General features: G+C 44.5%; 1 protein-coding gene across 4 annotated transcripts in view; it reads right to left on the reverse strand.

Moving 5' to 3' along the window:
* LOC140133127 (dynein axonemal heavy chain 5-like) overlaps positions 1 to 21,324 on the reverse strand; it is a 244,846-nt gene that overhangs the window by 49,436 nt on the left and 174,086 nt on the right. For all 4 annotated transcript variants that reach the window (XM_072152821.1, XM_072152823.1, XM_072152822.1 and 1 more), the window contains 3 exons: positions 21,149 to 21,316; positions 16,956 to 17,174; positions 16,020 to 16,196 (listed from right to left, as the gene is read on the reverse strand). In XM_072152821.1, coding sequence (XP_072008922.1) covers positions 16,020 to 16,196; positions 16,956 to 17,174; positions 21,149 to 21,316 — 564 coding nt within the window. The remainder of the gene's footprint in view (positions 1 to 16,019; positions 16,197 to 16,955; positions 17,175 to 21,148; positions 21,317 to 21,324) is intronic.

A 21,324-nucleotide genomic window follows, 5' to 3' on the forward strand; every position in this document is an offset into this window, starting at 1 on the left:
TGGAGAATTCAGAATAATCCACTCTATACATAGTATACTTTCTGCTTTATTTATGCCCCTGCCTAAGAGAAAGAACAATGCAGAATAGCGACTTACCAAGTGATGGAATGAACTGCAGAACACAGAAATACCATAAACTCATAGAGATACTGATATGGAGTACAGTAGGGATAAAGGAATAAAGAAATTAATTTTTATAAAAATACCCAGAAAGTACAGAAAGACTTCTACTATGCAAAATAATACATCATCATTTTAAAAAAGGTAAAGTTGGGAAATTGGTCCTTTGGAACAGGTTGCTGCAAAATAACTTGACCTATTTGTTCCATTAGTTCTCAATACATCATTTGTTAAAGGGTTATCCGGGTTTAAAAATCTTTTTATGGCCAGGCTGGGGAGGGATAGTTAAACATAATAAACATGTACTTACCTCCTCCGGCGCCGCCAATGTCCCGCGCCGCGGTCCCTTCGATCCGTGCCCCTGTAAACAAACAGGGGCACGGAAGCCGCGGACAGGGAGCTTCCGGTCCACGTTGTGGACGGCTCCTCCCATCCGTCCCTATCTCTCAGCGTTGTAAGCGCTGGGAGATGGTGCGCATGGGAGCATCCGGCCGGCCGGAAGCTCCCTATGCGCCGGTGTAATGAAACCGACGCACGGAGAAGACAGGCCGCGGCGCGGGACATCGGCAGCACCGGAGGAGGTAAGTACATGTTTATTATGTTTAAATAGCCCTCCCCAGCCCGGCCATAAAAAAATGTTTAAACCCGGATAACCCCTTTAAAGATTTTCAAAAATGCTGGAATCTCAAATTTCAAAATTGATTAGTGAAGAGTCGACTTGAACTGCAAAGTTTGCATCCGTACCGAATTTCACGGATTTGGCTCCGACTGACTCACTGGTCACTTTTAGGGATCAGAGTCAGTGATTCAGGGAATAAAGCGCCAAGCACTTAGCAGCCATAAACATGTCCTCTGTAGGCATGCCTGTGATTGGTCGGGCTAGGCATGTGACTGTGCAATTTAAGCGCAGAGTTACATATCCAGATGTCATTACACATAGCAGATAGAGCTAGGAACAAATTGCTGCTCCTCATATGTTCAGTCAGCTAGGGAGAGGTAGAAATCTGAAATATTGCCCTTATCTGAAGATCTTTATTAGGCTGCTGTAGTGCAGGGATATTCCTACTGCTCATAGAGGATTATACTACAATACAGACAGGAATATTATCATTTAATGCATCATCCAGCTAGATCTAGCTAGTTTTCAGCTCAGGAAAATCGTAAATCCTTATCAATCATAACTTGGTTGTAAAGTTGATTCTATTAGTGAATTTTGGACACTGGTATGTGGATGCTAAAAGTGCTGTTGTCTGTAAATATTGCGCACTGATACATGGATCCTAAAAGTGCTGTTGTCCATTATATATTGCACCCTCACATGTACATAATAAAAGTGTTGTTGTCCATTAATATTGTGCACTCATACATACAACATAAAAGCACTGTTGTTCAATATTATTGCACACTCATATGTACATAATAAAAGCGCTGCTGTCCATTAATATTGTACTGTTATGTGAATCCTAAAATTTATGTCTTCTGTCAATATTGTGCACTGATACTTACATCATAAACATTCTGTTGTCCATTAATATTGCACACTTATATGTACATAATAAAAGTGATGTTATACAATAATATTGTGCACTCATATGTGGATCCTAAAAGTGCTGTTGTGAAGGGGAATATCTGTACATGAGCTTTATAGTTTTATAGCTTTATACATGAAGGGGAATATTTGTATATGAGCTTATAGTTTTATATTTTTATACTTTTATACAGCTGGCAAATACTAAAGTTTTTCCTCCTCACCAATATGCTCAGATATATTACTTAAGATGGCACCAGCATCCACACAGCCAACACCCTATTTCCAGGAATAGAACAACATTCCCGATTCCAAGAAGGCTTCATCACTCATATCGAAACTCAACGCCCAGGACATTATCTGCCCAGATACTGGAACTGACCAACCAGGGCACATCGGATGCTAGACACATTTGCTTAATCCTTGCCCACTATGATGCTGCATGATGTATAACCACACCTTTCTCTCTTCTGTATAAATCTGCTAACACGGAAATAATGTTAGTCTTGTTGTGCTGAAAGCAGTATTACGAGATTGTTTGAGATTGAGACTGAGACTGAATAACCTTATATCAGATTCTATCTTGAAAACGTATACACTTGCTCTGTCTAATTTGAGGTGACTGACCGGACCGGTTAATTGTCGATTACGACCCCAACACTGTTGTCCTTTTATATAGCACACTCATGCACTGGTCAATGACATGGCAAACCGTGCATCAACTGTGAGATTATCTTCACCACCCTCATCCTCAGTTGGAAGCGCAGAGCCCTCCAACTCCCCTAACTTCAAAGTAGCAAGGCCATTTCAGCTACAAGTATTAGAGCAATCTGTCATGCTTTATGAGGACTCCTCTGGCTAGGAATCTGTGGCCCATCCACCTGCCCCTGCCCCAGACATACAGCTGCAAGATTCCCAACTTTTATTGGAAGAAGAGGGTGTGGTTGGTGGACTGTCAGAAGAGACTTATGGTCTTGATGAAACACAGCTGCCAACAGTTGTGGCTTTCTGCAATGCACAAACAGTGAGGGCTCAATGGTAGAAAAAGCAAGAGGTGATGATGAAGTCCTAAACATGGGTGGAAGGCAATGATATTTCAGACAAAGAGGTGGTGGCCAGGAAGCCATAGGCAGCCGGCAGAACAAGCGATGTGCAGCGGGGGTCAGGGTGCAGCGGTCAGCCCGTAGCCACATGATCAACTGCTACTACCCGTGCCCAGGGACCCAGGAAACACCATCTGACATGGTGTCTGCATTGTGGCATTTTTAATCACAGAATGTAGAGGAAAAACAACTTCATGTATGATCAGGTACCTGCAGAGTAAACATCAACTGCAGTGCAAAAGCTGCTGCTTGAGGTGCATGCAATCCTGTGCGTGCAATCATATCTTGCTACTGCTCGGCTATCTGCACTGAAGAGGAACTTTGGCCTGTCCACTTACTGCCTCATATGTTATGTACCAACTAGGTTGAACTCTACATTAAATATGCTGGAAATGATGTTTCAGCAGCAGTAGGCAATTGTGGAATACCAGCTTCAGAACACCTGGGTGAGTCGAAGTAGTGATCAGCAGCACTTTACCACCGACAACTGGACCTCCAAGGAGTTCATTTGTTCAGTGCTACACTGCTACGAATATGCCACCAAGATAGTCAGTGCTGATGATGCAATAGTCAGCTCTACCATTTTCATCTATCGCCTCCTTGAAAAAGCACTTCAGGCCATGATACAGGATGCAATGGTGGTTGACAAGGAAGAAGAGTAGGCACAGGTGCCAGGGCAGTCCATACAAGGCTTGTAGGGTGGGTTCCTGGAACAGTGAGCTGGCTGAGTAACATCCAGAGCAGCTCATGGTTGTAACTAGAGTGTGGCTGGGGAGATGCAGAAGGAGGAGGGGAGACACTTCCCAACAAAGAAAGCTTGTCCTTGGCAGTGGGTAGCCTGCTACACATGAGCTATGTTATGCTCCATTGCCTGTACACTGAGCAAAACCCGAGTTGCCCAAATACTCAACTATGCTGAATATTGGTTGGCCACCCTGCTGGATCCAGCAACCTTCATTCCAATACTAGAGTGTGAGACTAAAATAAGGGAGTAGAAGTGCACTTCAGTGCAGGCACTACCGGCCGAGTTCCCATTCGACATCGAGGAGGAGGAAGTCACCAATGTAGAAGGAAGGCCACCATTGGAAAAATGTGAAATGCCATGTTGACCTCTGCTCAACCTCTACCATCCTCAGATGGGTCTGTCAGACTTATGTGGATGTGGATCCACTGGACCACTGCAGACGATGACTCAAGCCACTACCTGGGACCGGAGTCTAAGTGGTACCCGGTTTTCACCAGAGCACGTCGCAAAGCGGGTTAGACAAGCTGCGGCGTGGTACCACCAGATCGTTCCTCAGGCGTGACTTGTCTGCAGTGGCGGCCAAGGTTGAGGTACAGAAACAGCAGTCAAGCTCGAGGTCACAGTCCAGGCACAGGGTCAGGGCAGGCGGCAGAGATGCAACGTCAGGGTCCAATCCGGGGTCAGCAACAGGAGGTCCAAGCAGAAGGGTACGGGAACACAGCACACACGACAGCAACACGGAGGAACACTGGTACACGGGAACACGGAGGAGGTCAGGTAACACAGGAACACGGAGGAAGTCAGGTACGCAGGAGACACAGGAACGCAGGCAAATCGCAACAGAGCTTTCTCTAAGGCTGTGAGGCACAAAGATCCGGCAGGGTTAGTTGGGAGAGGCAGATATAAATAGCCTCATGGGAAATGACCAGCGCCAATCAACGACGCGCTGGCCCTTTAAATTTCCTAGAAGTGCCGCGCGTGCGCCCTAAGGCGCGGGACCGCGCGTACACGGAGCAAGGCTGGGACTTGGGAGAGGTGAGACGCGCTGGGGAGCGAGAGGCACGGGTGAGCCCGCGACCCGCGATGTGGGTCGCGGGTCCACCCGTGACAGTACCCCCCCCCCTTCGGCCTCCCCCTCTTCTTCGGCTGAAGAAATCTCTGCAGAAGATCAGGGTCCAGAATATTGTCCTCCGGCTCCCAAGACCTCTCTTCCGGACCGAACCCCTTCCAGTCAACTAAGAAAAACCGCTTCCCCCTTACTGTCTTCATATCAAGGATGTCTTTTACCTCATAGGTGTCGGTGGAGTCAGCCACAGGGGTAGGAGGAGGTACTTGCCGGGAGAAGCGGTACAGGATGACAGGCTTGAGCAGGGAGACATGGAAGGAGTTCGGGATGCGCATGGTGGGAGGAAGGCGCAACTTGTAGGATACAGGATTGATACGGGACAGGACCTCGAAAGGACCCAAGAATCGAGGACCGAGCTTGTACCCGGGTATCTTAAGCCGGATGTACCTGGAAGATAACCAGACCTTGTCCCCAGGAGAGAAGACGGGAGGAGGTCTGCGTCTCTTGTCGGCCTGGATTTTAGTGCAAGCAGATGCCCGAAGTAGAGATAAACGAGTCTGTCTCCAGACAGAGCTGAGGTCCTGCACCAATTCTTCCACCGCAGGAACATCCGAGGGAACTGAGAGAGGGAGTGGTGGGCGTGGAATTCTTCCATAGACAATAAGGAATGGAGCTGCACCAGCAGATTCAGAATCCAGAGAGTTGTAGGAGAACTCTGCCCAGGGCAACACAGTGGACCAGTCGTCCTGACGGGCAGAGACAAAATGACGCAGGTAGCAGCCCATACTCTGGTTGACTCTCTCCACATGACCATTGGACTGAGGGTGGTAGGCTGAAGAAAAGACCAACTTCACCTGCAGTTGGCTGCAGAGTGAGCGCCAGAAGCGGGAGACAAATTGAACTCCACGATCAGAGACGATGTGCAGGGGAAGCCCATGTAGCCGCAATATATGTTGGAAGAAGAGGCTGGCAAAACATGGAGCAGACGGTAGACCTGGAAGAGGAACGAAATGAGACATCTTCGAAAACCGGTCTGTCACCACCCAGATGACAGTATTGCCCGAGGAAGATGGAAGATCCGTGACAAAGTCCATAGCCACGTGTGACCACGGGCGACTGGGTATCGGCAACGGAAGCAAGAGACCAGCCGGTTTTAGACGAGAAGGCTTATTTCGAGCACAGGAGGTGCAGGATTCCACAAAGTCCCGAACGTCTTTGACCAAGTCAGGCCACCAGTAGTAGCGGGAGATGAGGGCCACGGAGCGTTGCATCCCAGGGTGCCCAGCCAGGCGGGAAGAATGTCCCCAAGACAAAATCCGCAGAGCAGGTTGGACATATGTCTTGCCAGGGGGAAGCTGCCAAAGATCCACAGGAGCGGCTGCAACCAACTGTTCCGGAGAGATGATATACTGATGAACCGGCTCTTCTCCAACAACATCTGAGGCACGGGAAAGGGCATCAGCCTTGATATTCTTCTCTGCTGGTCGGAAGTGGATCATCAAATTGAAGCGGGAGAAGAATAGTGACCAACGGGCTTGCCTGGGATTAAGACGTTGGGCTGTCTGGAGGTACGAAAGGTTCTTATAATCCGTGTAAACACAGACTGGATAGCGAGCACCCTCCAAAAGATATCGCCATTCTTCCAGGGCAAGTTTGATAGCCAAAAGTTCCTTGTCACCAATAGAGTAGTTCTTCTCTGCAGGAGAAAAAGTTTTAGAAAAGAAACCGCACGTAAGAGTTCGGCCCCTGGATCCCTTTTGGGTAAGCACAGCCCCTGCACCGACAGAAGATGCGTCCACCTCCAAGATAAAAGGCTTCTCTGTATCAGGTATAGAAAGGATCGGAGCTTTAGCAAAGGCGGATTTTAACTTTGCAAAGGCCTCTTCAGCTGCTGGAGGCCAAAGGCGTGGATTAGCGCCCTTCCTGGTGAGTGCCACGATGGGAGCAACAAGAGTAGAAAAATGAGGAATGAACTGTCAGTAGTAGTTTGCAAAGCCTAGGAACCTCTGAATGGCGCAAAGACCCTCTGGACGTGGCCACTGAAGAACGGCAGACAGTTTGGTAGGGTCCATCTGGAGAACCCTGTCGGAGATGATGTAACCAAGAAAAGGTAGACTCCGTTGATGGAAGAGACATTTCTCGAGCTCAGCGTAGAGACAATTGGCTCGAAGGCGGCCTAGGACTTGCTGTACGTGAGATTGATGAGTCTTGAGATCTGGAGAGAACACCAAGATGTCATCTCATCTAGGTAGACCACTACACACGTATACAGAAGGTCTCTGAAGATGTCATTGACAAACTCCTGGAAGACAGCTGGAGCATTGCATAATCCAAAAGGCATCACAAGGTATTCAAAGTGACCATCTCGGGTGTTAGATGCTGTCTTCCATTCGTCTCCCTTGCGGATACGAATAAGATTGTAAGCCCCGCGAAGATCCAACTTAGAGAAAATTTTGGAACCACGCAGGCGGTCAAACAGTTCTGTGATCAGTGGCAGAGGGTAGCGGTTTTTAACCGTGATCTTATTAAGTCCACGATAATCAATACAAGGACGCAAGGAGCCGTCCTTCTTGGTAACAAAGAAGAATCCTGTACCCGCAGGAGAAGAAGACTTCCGTATGAAACCTCTTTGCAAGTTCTCCTGGATATACTCTGACATGGCAGTGGTCTCAGGAACGGAGAGTGGATGCACCCGGCCTCTGGGAGGAGAAACGCCCAGCAATAACTCAATAGGGCAATCGTAGGGTCGATGCGGTGGCAAAGTCTCAGCCTGCTTTTTAGAGAAGACGTCAGAGAAGTCCTGGTAGCACATGGGTAAACCCTCCAAAGGCTTCGTAGGCAGAGAGGAAGCCAATACAGGTACAGGCAAGGAGACCCCCATACAGCGGGACCGGCACTCAGGACCCCAATGAAGGATCTCCCCTGTCATCCCCTGGACTGAGGTAGCACGTAAAAGGACAGTCTCTCCTTGTGCAACACTCCGACTTGCAAGGACAGAGGCTTGGTGCGGTACAGGACCAGGTCAGAGAGGATCTGGCTACTTACGGATGAGATGACCAACGGCTTCTCAAGGCGAACCACTGGGATGTGATGCCGGGAGACCAGAGCGGCATCCACGAAATTCCCTGCAGAACCGGAGTCCAAGAAAGCAGAGACTTGGATCTGGGGGCTGGTGCCAACGCTGAGAGGCACCGGAATCATCAGACGTGGAGAAGCTTGGCAGACACCTAGGGACACTTCTCCCAAGAACCCTAGGTGCTGGCGTTTCCCGGACGCTGAGGACGGATAGGACAGGACCCGATGAAGTGCTCCGGACTAGCACAATAAAGGCAAAGGTTACCCTGGCGCCTTCTGATGCGTTCCTGGGAGGAGAGTCTAGTTCTGTCCACCTCCATAGGCTCCTCTGCGGGTGGTATGACCTGATGCTGGAGTGGTCTTTGGAAGGCCGGGGCCAGGCGGGGAAGGCGTCGAGGACGGACTTGAGGTTGCTCAAGGCGTGATTCCTCAGCACGCTCTCTAAATCGCACGTCTATCCGAGTGGCCAAGGTGATGAGACCACTCAGAGTAGACGGCAGATCACGAGCGGCTAGAGCGTCCTTAACATGAGAGGCGAGACCCTTTTTGAAAGCTGCTTACAGGGCTGCGTCATTCCAGGAGAGTTCCGAGGCCAGCGTGCGGAACTGGACTGCATACTCCCCCACGGAGGAATTCCCCTGGCGTAGATTCAGCAAGGCCGACTCGGCTGAGGAGGCCCGGGCCGGTTCTTCGAACACGGAGCGAAATTCAGACAAAAAGGCCGCAAGAGAAGCTGTAACTGGGTCATTCCTATCCCAAAGAGGTGTAGCCCAGGCCAAGGCTTTCCCGGAGAGAAGGCCGATCATAAAGGCCACCTTAGATCGCTCCGTGACGAACTGGGACGGCATAAGTTCTAGGTGCAGGGAGCACTGAGTAATAAAGCTTCTGCACATCTTGGAGTCCCCATCGTACTTGCTGGGCATGGACAGCCGTAGTCTGGGTTCAGCAGCGGGAGGACAAACCGGAGCAATAGAAGCTAAAGGGATAGCCTCAGGAATCTGTTGCTGGTTAGCAAGTAATTGCTGCAGCATGGCAGTAACTTGTTCCAACTGATCTCATTGCGCAGCAATCTGTCGAGATTGGTGGATCACGATGGTAGCGAGGTCAGGCTTACTGGGAGGCGGAACCTCAGCGGGATCCATGGCCGGATCTTACTGTCAGACTTACAGGATGTGGATCCACTGGACCACTGCAGACGATGACTCAAGACACTACCTGGGACCGGAGTCTAAGTGGTACCCGGTTTTCACCAGAGCACGCCGCAAAGCGGGTTAGACAAGCTGCGGCGTGGTACCACCAGATCGTTCCTCAGGCGTGACTTGTCTGCAGTGGCGGCCAAGGTTGAGGTACAGAAACAGCAGTCAAGCTCGAGGTCACAGTCCAGGCACAGGGTCAGGGCAGGCGGCAGAGATGCAACGTCAGGGTCCAATCCGGGGTCAGCAACAGGAGGTCCAAGCAGAAGGGTACGGGAACGCAGCACACACGACAACAACACGGAGGAACTAAATGAAGGAGGAAAGAGCGGCACTCACCATAATGTGCAAAAAGTCCTTTATTGTAGGTGCGAGGTACAGGGAAGTAGCGGGGCCTGGCGACGGGCCGTTTCGCGCTTGCTAGCGCTTTCTCAAACCGTTGAACCTCTTTGTCCGTTTACTGGGACTCCCCATACAAGGACGTACCATTGGAAGGCAGATTACTACCGGCATTCTATAAGAACTGGATAGTGCCCAGCAACCTCTCTAGTTGCATACAACACGGAGGAACACTGGTACACGGGAACACGGAGGAGGTCAGGTAACACAGGAACACAGAGGAAGTCAGGTACGCAGGAGACACAGGAACGCAGGAGACACTGGAACGCAGGCAAATCGCAACAGAGCTTTCTCTAAGGCTGTGAGGCACAAAGATCTGGCAGGGTTAGTTGGGAGAGGCAGATATAAATAGCATCATGGGAAATGACCAGTGCCAATCAACGACGCGCTGGCCCTTTAAATTTCCTAGAAGTGCCGCGCGCGCGCCCTAAGGCCGGGACTCGGGAGCGGGGATAGGTGAGACGCGCTGGCGCGGCGCCTGCGGGGAGCGAGAGGCACGGGTGAGCCCGCGACCCGCGATGTGGGTCGTGGGTCCACCCGTGACAGGGTCACATAGTAGTAGGAGGCAGAATGTGACTCTGGTACTGGTAGAGGATTAACTGTCCACACATCTCCTGGTACTGCAGGATGGGTATTCCCTATTCAATTTCTGGGTGGAAAAATTGACCAGACCTTGCACTTTATGCCTTGCAGGTGCTGTCCTGCAGCTAGTCTGCTGTCAAAGCAGGTGTTCAGCACTGCCGGTGGTGTCATATTATCTCTACAGCTAACGTGGACAGATATCCAACAATTATTAAGATGAACAAAGAATGGATCCCACGCAACTTGGTTTAGCCAGTGTCTAAGCTCCGCATTCCCAGAATGGCAACTTAAAATTTTTCGGTTCCGCATTCCGGAAAATCAATTTCAAATCTTTCAAATCCCATAACATTCATTTTGAATCTTTCAAAACTGCATTCCCTGAATGGCAATTTCAAATATTTCAAATTCTTGTTACTGGAATTTTAAACGCAGTGTCCATTGCCATTTTCCAATGCCACTTCTCTTCCTCTATGTAAATAAGTTGGTCTGAATGCCCAGAGCACCTTTAATCGCAGTGAGAGGAATGGTTTGTGGTTTTCCCATTGCTTCTTTTAACACTATGGGGCAGATTTACTTACCCGGTCCGTTCTCTGCACTGGATTCGGGTCCGGCCGGGATTCATCAAAGCAGTTCCTCTGACGTCCACCAGGTGGCGCTGCTGCGCTGAAGTCCGCTGGAATGCCTCAAAATACACCGGCCTATCCAGGATGAAGGTGAGTGAAATTTTCGCGACACAATTTTTTTTAAATGCGGCGGTTTTTCAGAATACGTCGGGTTTTCGTTCGGCCACGCCCCCCCGATTTCCGTCGCGTGCATACTGACGCCGATGCGCCAAATTCCGATCGCGTGCGCCAAAAACCCGGGGCAATTCAGGTACAATCGGCGCAAATCGGAAATATTCGGGTAACACATCGGGAAAACGCGAATCAGGCCCTTAGTAAATGACCCCCTATGTGTATGACTAACTGGGTATCACAGGTGCTCCTGCGATCCATGCCACGGGTCGCGGGCGGACCCATGTACCTCCGTATCAGCTGCAGGCTTACTCAGCTGTCCACAATCCAACAATGGCACCTGTGGTCCATGGGTCCCTAGGGGGCGCACAACGGCTTTGTGAAATTTAAAGGGCCAGCGCGGTGCTAATTGGCGCTGGTCGGTCGCTGCCCTGATATACAGCCTGCCTCTTCCTTTGTCCTCTGCCAGATCTTTGTGCTCTGTTGCCTGAGAGAAAGTGTTATATTGAGACTATTTTGATCTATCCGTTGTGACATTTGCTCCGTTTCCTGACCTCGATACTCTGCCGCCTATCTTGACTTTCGCCTACATTCATCAGAAGCCTCAGGCACTTCTTCAGCACGTGTCCGAAGGCACCTTCTTGGGGTTTCCTCAGTGGCATTATGGGTTGACGAGGTGGGCAAATAAAAAGGACACTCTTATCCACTTGCAGATTTGATATCAGAGGCAATATAAGTGTATGCCTCCAATGCTGTGTATGTTTTACAGGCCATGATTTTCCCTGACCTGAAAAAGGGAAAACGGACGTTGTGGGGGATAGTACACAAACTCGTGCACACTGCTGCTTCCTCCTCACTATAACCTCCACTGCACTACTACCTCCTCTGCACTACAAACACCGTCACACTACTACTACTACTTGCCACTACTATCTGCTCCGCACTACTACCTCCTCTGCACCACTACTACTCCTCCACACTACTACAAACTCTGCTGCACTACTACTACTTCGTATTACAACTACTCCCCCGCACTGTTGTGGGGGAAGGGAAAACGGACAAAGGGGGGCATTGCAGAAGGAAAAGAATCGACGATGGGACAGATCACAAGCACTCCGATTTCCAACACCAACAAAAGCAAAATGGCTATGTTGGAGAGCTTGGAACTACTTTAATCTGCCCCCAAGGGTCATAGATCACGGTCATTGGACAGTCTGTATTGACTAGCCAATGGCAGCAATCAACATTGCAGGACCAATCAAATCAATCCTGTGATGTCATACGGAGGTTTACCCTAGCCGTCTCGGACCATCCCACTGAGCTGTTACCCTGTTGCAAGACCGGGTGACATCACAGATGCAGGAAGCACCTGTGTCCGATATATCAGACACAAAGAGCTAATAGGTTAAAAAATGCTCAATTAAAAAATGTTTTAATAGGTTAAAAAATGCTTAGGAAGTCTTTACAGGTGCTTTTGGTTAATTATTCAAATTTTCTGAGATAATGGGTTTTCCTTGGCTGAAAGCCATAATCATCAACATTGCCATAAATAAACACTTGGAAAAGTTCTATCTGTTTGTAAAGACTCTATATAATGTATGTTTCACTTTTTGAATTGAATTACTGAATTGCTGATATTCTAATTTGTTGAGAATTGTACATAATTGTACTTGTATGTATATATTTACTAGTGATTCTCTTAAGAAATGCTGTTTAACAAAGGTAATCACAATTTACGATTTCTTTTAATCTTGACTACCATGATTTCATTACGTTGTCATACCAATATACTTTAATACTATACATGCTGATCTGGAAACAAAATAAAACACATCTAAAATACTTTATAAATGAAACTTGAAACACTATGTCCCACCAAGTAATAGAGAACAAAATTCTCTATGACTGACAGTAAAATCAATAAGTAATGTGCAGAAGTCAGTTTTCAGAGGCTTCACAAGATAAGCTTCACAAAAGGAAGTTTGAAGCAAAATCCTTCACATAATAGAGGAAAGAAAACCTCCTTTATACATTTCATACATTTTATATATAAGCTATGATGACACTGACTATAAGAGGTACTGTATATTCTGAACAATCCCATTCCACAACCAAGAAGTCACCTCTATAAGAGCAGAAATGAATCTATAAAAGATTCTCTAGTCATTTTAAAACACAGGTAGCTACAGGAAATCACCTACAAATAACAAGAGAATGAGGATGTGGGCAGTGAGTTTCTATGGTCATCAGTGCGTGAGCTGAGTTCAACCGCAGATGACACACAGGATACAAACAGAGGTCCACATAGCCCTTGTTTGCATCGCGTATATCTGCACACATCTTGTGCAGGTAACCTAAATTGATCTTTTGGGCAAAGCCATGTGCAAATTGCTTGCACGTGTGTTTATGAAGTGCACTATATCTAACGTGACACAAAATTCTGTGCTGAAAGAGGAATTCCGGTGAACAGTCAGACCGTGCAACACATTTATCATGCATTGTCTGACAGAAGTTGCCCCATGTTAAAGGTGCAACAAAAAACATTGGTGCATTCTGTTCGAGCAGTGCAGATATATGAAGAACGTGCACAACAATTCATGAATCTGGCGCACCCTGCACACTACACAGGCAAACTGCATCTTGTGCATCTAACATGCCAGACAATTCTTGTGTAGCATCATTCACAGAGGGCCAGTGAAGTCAATCTTCCTATCGTAGGAAGCTGCTTTAGATATTTGTAATATCAGCATCCTCTGAATGTGCCTGGGCCCTTTTTTAAGATTTGCTTGGTAATAATAGCAGACAAAATATATAATGTAGGGATAAGGGAGGCCGCTGCTGAATTCTTGTACTAATGTCAATCAGCCGTTAGGTATGGGACAGTGATGGAACACAATCTCAGGCCTTAGGCTCTATGCAGTATTTCCTGTTTTTGGGAACTCTGATATTCATGCTTTCTTAGCCATGAGATTTTCCCTCGTTTATCCCTTCTTCCTCCTCCCCTATCTTTTTTGACTTACCTGCTGTCTATGGATGGACATGTGACAGTTTTACAAGAATTCAATGTAGTTGGGATTGCGTGGGATGGGAACTCTTGAACTGCTTGCAATTATTTGCTGTACTGTGTTCTAGGCTGTACTATGCTGCAGTGCAAGTATTTTTCTTAACTGACGGCCAGGTATTTAGATTCATGGCAAGGATATAAGCATGAATACGTGACTACTAAGATGTAATGGTTAGCTTTCTTGTGATCTGTGTATCTTTAATACTAGATATGGGATTTACTGGAAATGCAAGAACACCTGCAATCTTCCAGAAGCCTACAGAATAATAAGCTATTGTAGCATATTGTAATGGATGACAGGTAGAGGGAAATGGAAATGATTTTCCACAGTGTACATAGGTCAGTTCTTTCAATCTTTCATGGGCACGCTAAAAAACATCCTTAAGATTAATGCTCCATTTTAATATAACCTAAGATAAATCATTTGAGAAGCTGGAACACTTTGATTAGTGATATAAGATACATATTTCATTAGAGAACTGCAAAGCTTGGCTTGTGAATGACTCTGCAGAACTGATACATTCTAATGATATGGTTTGTGTTTTTTACTCAAAATGACCTTGCCCCTGAAATGACTCATTGTTGATGTTGTGTGACAGCTTCTGTTCAACTCCATCATTTGTCAGTGTTAAACTGGCAACCACAAGACTCCTGGAAGTGTAAGATATTCAAGCACAAGTGGAGAGTCCGAGCACAGTTGTTTTTCTGACTCACAAGGAGCAGAATTCTAAACTGAGCCTGAAGGGAGCACCATCATGGCAGTATTTGGAAAAAGGCTCTAAAGGAACAAGAATGAGTTATTTTTTCTTTCTATGTAGAGATGTTTTAAATCTAACCTGTGACCAGACAGCTACCACAGACTGACAGTGTGTCATATACTACATGAAAATGGTATTTGAAGAAAAGGGGTTTATTGTTTATATAGATGCACAGAGCTTAAAGGACATCTTTCACCAGAATGAAGGATTGTAAGCACACTGACACTGGTGTGTGCCCCCTATAGCAGGATCTCCTCTTCTTTTAGCTTCTTATGCCCTAGTTTTTACAAAAACAGGCTTTTAATTAATTATTCAAATGAACCTGAGGGGTTCCAAGCTCCATAGGTGTTATTTGATATTGTTTGTGTAGTAAAAAGTTATACAATTTTCCAATATAATTTCTGCATCAGTTCCTCACAGAATTCAAGTGGACAGAAATCTGAGCATGGTCACACAGGTGCCTGAGCCTTTATATCACAGAAAGTAATAAGTGGCGTGTTATACTAATGGCTTGTGCACCTGTGTGACATCACATAGCCATGAACAAGGTTTCTATCTGCTGGGAGTAAACATAGAAGCTTTCTACAGAAGGACAGCAAGCAGAGATCTAAAATATGTTGATACATATTGGAAAATTGTAAAACTGTTCCTTACACAAACCATGTCAATTATTTTCTGACATATTTAATGGTATTTAGGAGTGGGAGCAAAGAAAGTCAAACTATTTAGAAGTTGAGGTAAGGAGCATGTAGCAAATAGTAGTGTCAGCAGAGCTTAATGGATTTTCATAGGGGTTTATAATTAAATGGGGTGGGGGTCACAATTGGTGAGTATATAGAAGTGGCGGCTTAGGAGTTGATAATGGATTGGAGTGAGGTATAAGAGGTGAAAGTCTATAGAAATAGGGGTTCATGTGACAATAGTTATTAGGACATAGTTTTATAGTTGTTTGTTAACACTGACCAAATTTAATTATATATAATTACTTAAAGGGTGCCATGCTTTAGGCCATCTATTATGCATGAAAACATTATAAAACCTATGCAAATTTGGTATCTCCGGGATCGTACTGACCCAAAGAATGAAGTAGACATGTCATGCAGGGTGCTCAGTGAAAGCTGTAAATCAAAGCCCACAAGAAAATGGCGCAAATGCGTTTTTTTCGTAATTTTCACTGTATTCAGAATAGTTTTCCCACTTCCCAATAAACGAAATGGATTAATAAATACTGTCACTATGAATTGCAATTTGTTACACACAAAACAGGCCCATACACAGCTCTTTACATGGAAGAATAAAAGTTGTAGATTGAAGGTGGGGAGTGAAAAATGAAACCGCAAAATTGAAAAAGGGCGTGGTCGTTAAGGGACTAAAGATGTATTCTGGGTTTAAAAAATTGATAGGAATAGGTGAGCAACAGATCACTTGGTATCTGGTAGTTGGCACTTCTGCCATTCAGCTGCTGGAAATAGATGCAGCTTTGCAGTAGGTGCCAATCCTATTTTGCAGGCCCGGGGCATACTGTGGCATTCCCAGATATGCTTGGGAGGAATTGGAGGCTGCAGAATTAATCTAAGTTCTGTAATCTCTGCATACATTAACACATAAAACAATTAACATCCCTTATCAGGATCATAAGATATGATGCTTACATCACTGTACGGGATTCTATTATGGTTCATTTCTTTTTTCCATAACTGAAGTAGAAGACTCCGATATTCCTGGTTAAATGGACCGCTATAGGAGAGGAAGCCAGTGGCCAAAAGGACATCCCCCACTAGTCGAGTAATTTGATTTTGAAAATTTTTGCTACTTTCTGTCCATCGTATCTAGGTGCAAAAAAATAAGAAGATTTATTTCAACAATGTCAATAGCATGATAGATAGAGAGAGAGAGAGAGAGAGATAGATCATCTTTAATTTCTATTTTATATCATTTACAGTTTATGTGTTTCATTAAAAAAAGATAATAGAAAACAAGAGGACTGATAAATATGACTTAACATTGTAATGCCATGTCTGGCATATAGTAGACTTTCATCAAATATTTAGTTTAATATGATGTTAGCTTTACTAGAACCTCACGATTGTCAACCAATCAGCTAGGGCATTCTACTTGTAACTACTACTTACTGTACAGAACAGGTTTTAGTTCTAATGAAATAATTATACCATGTAAATTAACTCTCTCAATCCTCCCACAATTTCTGGAACAGAAGAACTCTCATATACAGGCATTGGAAAATGTGCTTTTGGAAATCTGTCATTGACCTTAGGCTGCATTCACACTGACCTATGAGCATACGGCGGCGTGACAGAAAAGATTAGGGGCAGCGCTGCTCAAGTGAAAATATTCAGCTTGACCTGCTTTATACCAAGCTGCCCACATAGCATTAGATCTGCAATGTAACTGTATCTGCATTGTGACAGGTTTTTTTAACTTACACCATCAAATATTTAGTAGATGAAATATGACCCTCATAAATGGTTTGGTAATAACTAGCACTTACTGCCTTTTCCTGTACAAACAGGAAAATGGCAAGTGGGAATAGTAAGGAATAGTAATAAAATATAGTAGAATTTTCTTACTTTTTCCCCTCCAAGTCCCTCAATCAGTGCTGTAGCATTGACCATCTTCCTCCTGCAAGCTTCTGCATCATCTAGTAGCATTTGCTTCTCTCTCATTGCTGCATCATACATTGCTTGCACATCATCCAGTTCTTTCTGCTTGGCATCAAGTTGGTTTTGTGCTTTGTTCAGTTCTGCTTGGGCTACAGCAAGTTTGGCTCCTTGTAGCGCCAAGTTAGCCTATGAAAGGGATAATGTAATTATATGAATGCATGAAAGCTTTCCATCCTCTTCAACTCGCTCAATTCAGGCTTCATTCTATAGATCACATGACATTTATGGTTCAGTGATTGACTAACAGACTTTTTGATACGGTTTTGAAAACCAAACCTAGTTTGAAATCATCTAGAAATATTTTTTAAAAAACCACTATATTTGTTTCTAATGTTTTATTAATGTGGGAAAATAGAAGACTCTTCTAACTGCATTAGCCCCAATTGTTTAGACACTCATTATCCATCTTGCAGAAAAGTCATCACTGAGTTAAGAAACTGGAAACAACTCCAAAGCAGTACAAAAAAACTGTACATCAAACCATTTATAGGCTTTCTGAAATTGTAGACTTTCAATTAGAAGGAATAAAACAATGGATGTAACAATGCAATCAATGTTACATTATACTTTAAAAAAGTTGAAACCTGATCTACAAAATATTACAATAAATATACAGCTTAAAGGACATCTCCCACCAGATTATTGGTGGTAGAACAGCCTAAATAGGCTGCTTGTTATGTCTAGGGGATTGGGGGGGGAGGGGACTGTATTTTTCATATATTTTGGCATTTTTATTTCCGAAATAATAACTGTGTAAAAGTGCCGGAGGTGCTCAAGCTGACGGCGCCCAAGCGCCTCTCAGCTTCCCCGGACTTTAATATATTCACGCCTCCCGCTGCAAGCCTCCTCTTGCTGCCAGGGAACTAGGATAGAGCACAACCCCGCTTTCTCCACGCCCCGGCACTCTGACGTCACTGGCCGAATCCTAGTTCCCCAGCCAGCGGCAGGAGGAGGGTTGCAGTCATGGGAAACCGAGAGGCGTCCGGCCTCCCACACTTTTACAGAGTTATTACTTCAGCAATAAAAACATTAAACTATATGTAAAATACAGTCCCCCCATCCCCTAGACAGCCTATTTAGGGCACTCTGGGTGCGCCACACTTTGGAGTTAAAACTGCATTGGGGTGGTTTTGGGGTGGTTTTAGGTGGTGTTACTTATATTAACAAGTGAAAGACGTGAAATCAACAGGTGAATAACATTTGTGGAACAGCTTTCTCCTTCAAAATCATTCAGTTCATGTCTTTCACCTGTGAAATTGACAAAACTAAAACAACCTCAAAACTATTTGCGTTGCACTTTTAATTGCGTGTGACTGCACCCTCAACCACCAGTAATCTTTTACCTGAATGAATAATGATGTGCAATAAATATCAATAATGACTGACAGACATGTGCTTTGAGAACTTAGGCCGAGGCCAGCAATGAGGACACATAGGGGCAGATTTAGCAAGCTGTCAGAATATTTCAAGTTGCCCATGGCAACCAATCACAGCTCAGCTTTCATTTTTACCAGTGCTCATGAATATTTTAAAGGGGAGCTGTGATTGGTTGCCATGGGCAACTAAAAATATTTTGAATTTCAGACAGCTTGATGAATCTGCCCCATAGTGGTAAATACATGAATCCATTTATAATTCATGATTATTTATAGTAGAAGGCTACATTCTTGTACCTATCTTCTAAACTACTTATTTGGAGGACTTCTGTCTCGTATGTTCTGTTACAAAGTGCTCATTGATTTTACTATACAGTAATAGTTTGATTTAGAAGGAAATGGAATATCTTACAGAAAGACATTTAGCCTTGTCTAAGAAGTAAATGTCATAGTGAATATGAGTTCTATGAGCCAGTATTACAACTATAAAATCCACATGTTCCTATGTGTCTTCCATTTTCAAGCATGATAGATGATGTAAGCATGTAAAATCCCTATTAAATTTATAACCAACTAATATAATTCTACCTAATGTCAAATTCCTGTATAATCCTCCATTATAAATACTTCATGGTCTCCAACGACCACATTCCCTGCTGTGAAGGTACGCAGTACATATAGGTGAGCACTAAAGGCCACTACTGGCTTCAGTGGCACGTAACCTCCAAGGGCAGTGATGGCAAATCTTTTAGAGAAAGGGGCGTGAGTTTATCATATGTTAATGTCCATGCCCCCCTCGTTGCTACATATTGATGCATCTGTCGAGCAGCATTGTGGATGGCGTAGCTGCAAATTAATTGAGATTTCCTGCAGTGCTCAAGAAATTGGCATAGAAACTGGCATAGGAGCACTGATAGACTCCAATAAAAACCCACTTATTTATTGCAAATTGCCAGCGAGTCAATTTCAACAGTAATTTATTGTTTCCTGCTCTGTCACAGCTTTCAATCATATAAGCATCCCGCGGACACCAATACAGTAGAAAAAAAGAAGACATATTCAGGGTCCCCTGAACAGGAAGAATTGTTGTGCCGGAAGCAGGAGCTGCAATGATCAACCAGGTCTGTCCACACCTTCTCACTCCTCCTGTAGTCCCAGGCAGTGCTGTTGTTTAAAATAGTGCTGAGCATGGAAAGTCTTTGACTGTCTGGGACTGCATGAAGATACCTTACCTTGAATCCTCTCTGGTGATGTCCTGGGTCCCCAAAGAGAGGGCACCGAGTACCACCCCTGGCACCTGTGCCATAGGTTTGCCACCACTGCAATAAGGTCTATGATAGGCTACACGAGTCACCAGTAGCCTATCATAGACCTACAGGTTAGACCTACATAAACCAGCTGAATAAAAATGAATGATGACCGTCACAATTAGAGAAACTCCCTAAATGAGAAAACATATAGCGAGATCAATCACATCATAGATGAAGGTATCTATAGTGTAATTCTGCCTACTATAGCAATGATCATACATATAACAGTATTCTGGCAATCTCTATGTTCTACATACTGTATAGCTTTTACAGCTAAATACATTATCATGGCCATCCCAGTGCATCATGCATTATTAAATGATGTATATGTACACATGTCCATACTCTGAGGGAAGCAATAAATATTTTAAAGTGCACAATCTCTACACTCCATCGTCATTTAATACACTCAGACTTCTCTTACTGCCCAAACAACAGCCTGCTGTCTTGCTGTTATTAAACCATTATGAGAAACAGTAGGAGGTTTCTCCTGAAAACTGAAGGATAAATATAAAAGACTTTTCACTTTGGTTATAGAATCTTAAATGTCTACTCTTGTTACATGTGCCAATCATCAACCCCCTTCCACAGACAACTCTGAGCATACAGTTGTGATGCTGAATGTAGAATTGATTCCCTATGGGTGATCCTATGAGTTTCTATGGATTAAAATATCACATAAATTACAATAATGGCTATAATAGATGTTCTGGAAAGTAAACCGGAAATCAGTTCTTCTAGACTCTATTAAAAGTTCTTTATTTAGTCTAAACTCCATCAAGGGCCAATTATTCTTAGTGTGCACAGCATAACTCCGGCTAATCAGGAGAATAAGCCAGAAAACTAGCAGGGGGGATATGGAGCGACATAAATATATAATGAAATGGAACACAATGCTACAAATCAGCCAAGAAAAGAGGAGCATAGTAATAAAAAACAGAATACTAATCAGCAGACAATATGATATTTATAGCATCAGCCAGGGCATCCGTTAAAGTTTTGAGGATAAGATAAAGTATACATAAAAATATATATATTCTTTTTGCTGTAACCTCTTTATGACTGTCTGTACTACTTGTAATACAATCAGCATCTGAGGTAAGAAGGACCCACCGGGGAATCTATTTACAGGCATTATTTCAAAGCATAAATGAACGCATATTGTTTGTAATGCAAGTCATTTGTATTCTGTGTATGCTGTATTATAAAGTCTAAGAATATTTGAACAATTTTATTAAAACATGCAAAGAAAATGTACAATGGACCTGTTTATCGGTAAAGCAATTTCCCAACTTTGAGAGCCAGTCCCAAGCTAAGGAGAAATAGCTCATAGTAATTCTTTTTAAAAATAAATTTAATGGATGACATTTTAATGGAGTGAGAAACATTGATTGTATCTATCTGTAATCCATACCTTCAGGGGAAGAACCTCTTTGTTAATTCCAAAAAAGTATGCCATAGCTTGTGTCCATGAACACAGTCCTGCCACATTTCCACAAACTTTTTTAGCAGAGTCCAGGTTGTAGTCTTCCATTTCTAGGTAAGGCTCTAAAAGTTCTACCATTTCTTCAGTGATGGTATCCTGGAAGA

The sequence above is a fragment of the Engystomops pustulosus genome, chromosome 5, assembly GCF_040894005.1.
Source record: "Engystomops pustulosus chromosome 5, aEngPut4.maternal, whole genome shotgun sequence".
Taxonomy (NCBI): Eukaryota; Metazoa; Chordata; class Amphibia; order Anura; family Leptodactylidae; genus Engystomops; species Engystomops pustulosus.